The sequence below is a fragment of the Glycine soja genome, chromosome 4 (assembly GCF_004193775.1).
Source record: "Glycine soja cultivar W05 chromosome 4, ASM419377v2, whole genome shotgun sequence".
NCBI classification, from domain to species: Eukaryota; Viridiplantae; Streptophyta; class Magnoliopsida; order Fabales; family Fabaceae; genus Glycine; species Glycine soja.
Window position 1 is genome coordinate 705951 of NC_041005.1, and position 8014 is coordinate 713964.

Here is an 8014-nt window from a genome sequence, read left to right on the forward strand (position 1 = left end):
AGGTTTTTATATTCTCAGTGTATGTTTATTTATAATTATTACTATTTATTTATTAAATATTAAAATCATTAATAATATTAAAATTTATTCTAAAATCGTTAACTAGTAGTATATACACATGTAATACAAAAAACTAGTAACTACACAAAATAATCTAAAAAATACATAAAATAAAAGAATCGTTTAAAAATATTCAAAACAAGTGTCTAGGGGAAGGAACAAAGGCCCTTCTATAGAGTGTAATAATTTTTGAAAAACCTCTGTCTCTGTTGTTTCTGATGCAAATCTCCGTTGTCGTTGGTGTTTCGGTCTGAAATCAAATCAAAATCAACACTGTGCGCTGCGGTTAGAAGAGATTCAATCTGAATCTGAATGGAAGCTATCAGAAAGCAAGCCTCCAAACTTCGAGAACAGGTCGCTCGTCAACAACAGGTTCCTTCAATTTCTCTCTCAGTAAAACCTATTTCATTTGCCAGATCTTTCTCCGATCACCAAAAATAGATACATCAACGCAATTACAGGCCTTTTAAATTCGATTTCGATTATAATTCTCTTCGCGCGAATAACGTTACCCCCTAGTATTGAGTCGCGCAATTCTAACCAACGGAGCCGTACACTTGCATTACGGAAATCGTATACAAATGTCGTAATGTTTGTTTCGTCCAATTTCGGAAAACTTTGCATTGAGTGGAACTTGATTGATGAATTAGCAATTCGTTTAGTTTTAAATTTCTACGTTCTAGATGTGTATGCCTATATATACGTGCAATAAGTCAGATCCTAGATGTCTGAAAGCGAAGGTGGCTTGCATATTTTGTTACTTACTTGAAACTGCAATGGTTTTTGACTGGAAACGAGCTTGGTAATCAATTATATTATTTAGGGTAAAATGCGTTTTTAATCTCTGGAAGTTTTATGTATCAGCTTAGAGTGTTTACTGATATGGTATAGCTAGATGCGTGTTATGTCGCTACTAAGTGGTGACAGGAACCATTATAAAATTTTTAAAATCAATGAGAACCAAGATCAACCAAAGAATTTTGAAGGGCAAAACTAAATGAAGGCACATTGTAAGGAGTTGTTACACTGTGATCTTGTATTGCATGGCATGAATACTACAATTAATAATTAGATAAATTTTAGCACTTTATTATGGGCTCATTTGTTTAATCTTATTTTTAAAAAGACATTTAAAAAAAAAAAAAGCAGTTTTATGCTTTTTTGACGTGTTTGTCTAATTTTTTTTTTTATGAAGTAAATCCTATCTGCATCTTAAAAAATCACTTTTTTATGTTTAACCAGCCCAATGTTTGTATAAATTGTTTTTTGTCTTGTGATTTATTTTTTTTATATTAATTTTATATATTGTATTACAACCATGTAGTGTCCTATGATTTTTAAAATTCGTCAAATCCACATCTGCTGTGTTGTATTTGAGCCTATAAATTATATGCATATGTATTATGTAATGTAAAAAATCAGTGTTATATTTTAATTATCTTATGTTCATTCCTTAAGATCAAAAGGCAAAAACATTTCTTTCTGTTTAAAGCCCAAATTATCATGTCTTAGCATCTAATTGGATGCACTGCTATTAGTATCCTACACAAGATTAAATCACAAAGACACACTGCCATGATGCAATTTACTGTCCTCCTGAGCCATGATACTGGGGTGGATATTGATTGGGTCCATAGATTTGGCCTTGACTCCCCCCACCCCTGAACAGGAAAGTAAATTTTTAAAAAAAGAAAAATAATACTGTTTTACAATACCAGTAACCTGTCCCTGTGAGACATTGGGACACTAATTGAAGAGATATTGTTCGTATGACTGTGGTCTGCAATATGATGGTAGCCTTTTTCTTTTTCCGTGAAAGGGGTGAGCATAAATCAGAAGATCACTGAATTTTTTCTTTAGAGGATACCTTATCCTCCCTCATGGTTGTACTAAAATACTTATTCTCTCATCTCTATAATGAAATTTCTTTTGTTATTTTTTATGATAAGATTCAATTCATTTTTTGCTCCTTGTTTTATTTCCTGTTCTCTAATGTTCCTCAGTTTTGCTTGCTTCCTTTCTATTCAGGCTGTGCTTAAACAGTTTGGGGCTGGGGGATATGGAGGATCAGATAATATGGTTACTGATGAGGTAGAGCTTCAGCAACATCAGAAACTTGAGAAGCTTTACATATCAACACGTGCTGGAAAGGTTACTTGGTTTTTCTGTACCTACCCTCTATTTTTGTTTGTGTTTTACCTCCACTTATGCTCTCCCTGTTTGGCTGATAATGAAATATATTGTTTTTCAGCATTATCAAAGGGATATTGTCCGTGGTGTGGAAGGTTATATTGTAACTGGATCCAAGCAAGTTGAAATAGGTCAGTAATTTTGGTTGGTGAAATTTTCTTTGCAGTTATTTATGGAATATATTGTATGTCATAGCTTTGATATCTGTGCAGGAGAAGAAAAAGGAGGGTGGTATGAAAATTAAGTGTTTATGATAAGAGAAATAGGAGTGCTGCTAGGAGGACTGAGGAAACAATGATGGGAAAGTGTAACAGAATATACACTTATAGGAGAGGAATGGAAATGTGAATAAACAGTAGTGGGGAATAGTGGCAAGACAGAACGGAATTTTGGGAATGAGTTGGTAGCTTAGGCCTGGGAGGGCATAATCTGTGTATCAGCTATGATTGTTGTTATCTGTTATTTCTACATTTTTTTTCTGGTATATGTATTTTCATTTATGGAGCTGTTATCGGTATTGTTCTGGTATCTGTATTTCCATTTATGCAGCTGTTATCTGTTATTTCTACATTTGTTTTCTGGTATATGTATTTCCATTTCCACGAGTTTGATCTTAGTTTAATCTTAATACCAGCTCTTTTCGGTATTGTTATTGAATTACCATGTTATTTAACAGGAACAAAGTTATCAGAAGATAACAGGAAATATGGTGCAGATAATACGTGTACCAGTGGTAGTACATTATCAAGAGCTGCGCTAAATTATGCACATGCCCGTGCACAAATGGAGAAGGAGCGTGGGAGCTTACTAAAAGCTCTTGGCACACAGGTAAACACGCCCTAGCACATGCACATTTGTACTGTCACACATCATAGGGTTCTATAGTTAAGTTTCTTGCCAGTTCTTGTGATTTTGTGCCAAAATAATGTAGATTGAAGCATCTTAAAATACCAGTATATTGATATATTAATACTGCTTGGATGGATACTACTTATTTTCCTGTTTTGCTGCCTTTTTTTAATCCAAGCTCCACCATCCCTGGTTAAGCAGTGAGATTTTTAGCAGTTTCCTGAATCCTCTACAGTAGTTTATTCACTTGAAATTTAAGTATTGATATTTATTTTACTCTATACATTTTTTCCATTTGCTTTTGAGTTCTTACATTTGCTTTGCCTTCTGTTATATTATACACTGTATCCTATAATTCTGCCTAATAAATTCTCTGTATTTCTCTGAAAAGGAGAAATGATAGGGATTTATGACATTAACCAATTTCTTTGGTGTTATGCATGAGTCCATCATATAGCCGCTGATAATTGTGTGATTTTAGGGTTCAAATCTGTGTTCCTACATGTAATTCTTGGATTTAACCATAACTGAACTATTTTATGTTTTTAACTAAAATGAATAAGATACAGAATTATAGGTACTTAAATTTGAGAGGGAGAGCCTAGTTGCAGTCGTAAGGTTGCTGCCTTGTGACCTAGGTCATTGGTTCAAACCTGAGGAAACATCATCTCCAATTGTGGTATAAAAAACTGTATATACTATACCCTTCCCAGCCAGACCTCATTAGTTGGGAGCCTCATAGCTTGTACACTTGGTTGCGCTTTATAGATATTTAAATTTAAATTTGGCTTCATTGATGTGATGCTTGGATTCCATGCTACTCAGCTACTGAACTATTTTATCATAGGATACACGGATATTCAGATCTATTTAATCTATTGAAGAAGTAATATTTAGGCTAGGTCCCAGTTCAACCTTTAATTGAACTTAATGATTAACAGCCATATACATTCATCAAGTTATTCTTTCTCTCTATATTAATATGCTGGCTCATTGTCAATTTATCCAATTTGTGCTTGATTTTTTTTATCTGGCATAATGTTTCTGCGAGTGAACATTTTAAGTATTGCTTGATGCTTAGGTTGCAGAGCCCTTGAGAGCAATGGTGATGGGAGCTCCATTGGAGGATGCCCGGCATCTTGCTCAACGTTATGACAGAATGCGGCAGGAAGCCGAAGCACAGGTATCTGGAATTTTATTGTACTTTTTTCATTTGTCACCTGCTTACATTTTGGGAAATGTCTGAATGAGTATCTGTTTCATCAACGATTTTTTTTTCCTATGTACTTTTTAATTACACTGTCTTTTAAACCTAGACAGGCTATTGAAGTTTCCAAACGCCAGGCAAAAGTAAGAGAAACACCAGGCAATGCTGAGAATGCTATGAAGCTGGAAGCAGCTGAAACAAAGCTGCAAGACCTGAAGACAAACATGGCCATATTGGGAAAAGAAGCAGCTGCCGCAATGGCTGCTGTAGAAGCACAGCAACAGAGGTTAACCCTCCAGCGTCTTATAGCTATGGTATTACTGTTTAACCATATGATTCTGCAATTCTTTTGTTTTAAAATCTTGGATCTGAGTTATCAGAAATTATTATTCCCACTTAATTCCAGCGTGCTATTTCTATTATGCAGGTTGAAGCAGAGCATGCCTATCATCAAAGAGTACTCCAAATACTTGATCAGCTTGAGGGAGAGGTGAGCCATTGTATCCCTTTTTCATTTTTTCATTATATTCTCCATATAGAAAAGTATGCTATTTGTTACATTGTTTTCTTTTGGTATCAACAAATGATTATATGGCATATGTATATTTTAATAATAGATGATATCAGAACGACAACGAATTGAAGCCCCTCCTACACCTAGTGTGGATAGCAGCATGACACCACCCCCATCATATGAAGAAGTAAATGGTGTATGTGCTTCTCAAGCACATAATGGCTCAACAGATAGTATGGGTTACTTCTTAGGAGAGGTTAGACTATTTCTTGCACTAAAGTTAGAGATATTGTACCGAAAAATAAGTGTCTGTTTAGTGCTTACATTTACTTTCTATTGTACATTTTACTCATGCAGGTGTTATTTCCCTACCATGCTGAGTCTGAAGTTGAATTGAATCTATCCGTCGGAGATTATATTGTCGTTCGAAAGGTTTGTCTCTTGCCCAAGTCTATCGTTACATCTTTTTTTTTTAAGGAATCTCTATTTTCCTTGGGGAAAATGCTTTATATTTGGATTGTTTTTCTGGTATTTACCAACCATAGAAACAAAAATTTTAAAATTGACACATGAAAAGAAAGTAAAGTATAAGTGTACCAAAATGTAATAGTTAGACCCTCTTCCTATCAGTTTAAGCTTCAGACAAAATTGTTAATCTAATATGATGTTGGTCATTTGCTTGAGTCATGACATGCTTGTCTCGGCTCTAAAGGAATTGTGGTCCTGCAAAAGCTTGTATAACTAATTTGTCATATTCAAAATCATATTTAAAACAAACTTTTGGTTGTGGTGGTAGTGGGGATGGATAACCCTAAAATCATTACATATTTTAAATTGTTCCCTATATGACTCTGATTGGCAGGTGACAAACAATGGATGGGCTGAGGGTGAATGCAAAGGGAAAGCAGGTTGGTTTCCATTTGGTTACATTGAAAGAAGGGAGCGAGTCCTCGCAAGCAAGGTGGCTGAAGTGTTTTGAATGTTTCTGCTTGGTTGAGTTGGTGGTTTCCTGCCTCAGGGATTTTGAATGTGCGTATGTTTTGGTTTTGTGCTTAATGGATAACGTGTGCTTAGCATACAACAATCGATTTGTGATATATAGATGACAAGTTTTTTTGTTTTTTTTCTTCTCTTGTGATTATCAATCGCTTTATGATTCTCTTTTCTATTAGAATGATAATAGGTATGGTTTAGTTAAAGTATTAAATATTTATACTCTCCTTGTTAAAAAAAAATAAAAATGTATCTAAATTGAGGATGCAATTCAGAAATTCTTTGTTTTCGCTTTTATTTTATCTCTCAATAATAATAATAATAATAATAAATCCATGTTTGAATGAATAACTTAACTATCCATGCTCGTATTGAATTGGTACTTTTATATTTGGATTTGGATTTTACTGGCCTTCCAATTAAATAGAATGTTTTTCTTTTAATGTGTAATTTTTATAAATTAATAAACAAGAATATTATATATATATATATATATATATATATATATATATATATATCATATTAAATCCGTACAGCAACGCCAAGTGTTGTTCTGCTGGTTATTCTTTTTTTGCTCAGGCATTTTCAGCATTCCTGTCTTGGTATTTGGATTTGGCTGTTAATTTAAGCCAAGTTTTTATGTTAAAACTAGTATTGCACTATGGGCAATAATATTTTTTTTAACTAAAATTTAAAATAAATAATTTGTTTATATATCATTATATTTTAATTTTTAAATAATTTATACTGTAATATTAATTTATTTATAATTATTTATAAATTTTGAAATTCTATTATAATTTAATTTAAAATGAAAGGAATAATCAGTTAAGAAAATCAAATAATTTTAAATGGCCTGACTGAATGACTTTGATAGCAATGACTCGTCCTGGGCCTGGGCTGCATACCGCGTAGAGCTGTATTGCTTTATTTCGGTCTAGGTAGTTGCTGTTTTCCTATTCTCGCCTCAAACGTGTGAAAAACAAAATTATAATTCCAAAAATACTCTTTTAAGTTTTAGACAGAAATATATTTTCCTTGTATATCTATACTATTAATAAAGGGAATATGATATTTTGGTGTATATATTTCTTTTTCCATTTTATCCCTAAAACCACCTTTTCAAAATTCTTTTTTATTCCTATAACTACTCTCTTAAACTCACACCCCACTCACTTCCTAAAAACTATCCAATATTATTTTTATTTCTAAAAAAATTTAGAGATACTCGGAGTAACTTTTTCCCTTAGTTCATATAATGGAAATGCATTTCATTGTTGTATATATTATGCATGAAAATATGTTTTCATTGTTTATTTTTTATCTTATATAATAAAAATATATTTTTGTTTTATTAAATTTTTATGAAATAATATAATTAATTGTAGATATAAATTACCTTTTTTAACCTAATCAAATTAATGGTGTTATAAATTATATATTTTTAAAATTGAAGTTAATTTAATTAAGATACAATTTATTCTTTTTAATTGTAATCAGTATCACAATATTTTTTAATTAAAATTGATTTATTTTAATAGAATTTATCATTTATAAAAATAATCAAATTAATTATTATAAAAAATAAATTTATTAATAGTAACCGAATTAAATATGACATTAATTTGTATCATAGTTTATTTGGTTAAAATTAAAAAATAATAATTTGTGTCGTCGTCAATTAAATTTTTAATTAAAAAGGTAATTAATATTAATATTAGAAAAAGATAATGTGTCTCACCATTAATTTGATTAGTTTTAAAAAAAAAAACTTATATATATATATAATTTTTTTATTCCAATAAATTTAACAAAATAAAAACATATTTCTACTATGTAAGTAAAGATGAAAAAAAAATTACACGACAACAATATATTTTTGCTGTATAAAATATGTAATAAAAATGTATTTTTGTTGTATATTTTTTTATATTTCTTTTTATACAAGAGAAATGCGTTTCCGTTATGTAGATGTATGCTTATAGTTTATATCACGATCTCATCTTCCCACTGCCTTTTAAATTCATTTATAATTCACATTGTTGTTGATCTGCCTCCTTCTAGTAAATAATGGATTAATTAAATTAAATGTATTATTATATATTTGATTTTAAAATTGATCATGGCATAACATAAAACAAATACAACAAAAAGAAAAAGAAACTTATTCAATAAATTGAGCTACAACTTTTTGTCCCTAC

General features: G+C 31.2%; 1 protein-coding gene across 1 annotated transcript; it reads left to right on the forward strand.

Moving 5' to 3' along the window:
- Window positions 1-207: 207 nt before the first annotated feature.
- Window positions 208-5988, forward strand: LOC114408438 (SH3 domain-containing protein 2-like). The gene is made up of 10 exons (XM_028371481.1): window positions 208-432; window positions 2089-2211; window positions 2312-2381; window positions 2927-3078; window positions 4181-4282; window positions 4420-4620; window positions 4734-4796; window positions 4924-5076; window positions 5178-5252; window positions 5683-5988. Exons 1-10 carry the CDS (start codon window positions 373-375, stop codon window positions 5797-5799), a joined length of 1116 nt encoding a protein of 371 aa, XP_028227282.1. The 5' UTR covers window positions 208-372; the 3' UTR covers window positions 5800-5988.
- Window positions 5989-8014: the final 2026 nt, after the last annotated feature.

Bases quoted from the DNA above. Each gene is read 5' to 3' on its own strand.
- LOC114408438 (XM_028371481.1), top strand. From the start codon at position 373: ATGGAAGCTATCAGAAAGCAAGCCTCCAAACTTCGAGAACAGGTCGCT. The intron at 433-2,088 runs GTTCCTTCAATT...CTTTCTATTCAG, and splicing joins AGGTCGCTCGTCAACAACAG to GCTGTGCTTAAACAGTTTGG. The intron at 2,382-2,926 runs GTCAGTAATTTT...GTTATTTAACAG, and splicing joins ATCCAAGCAAGTTGAAATAG to GAACAAAGTTATCAGAAGAT.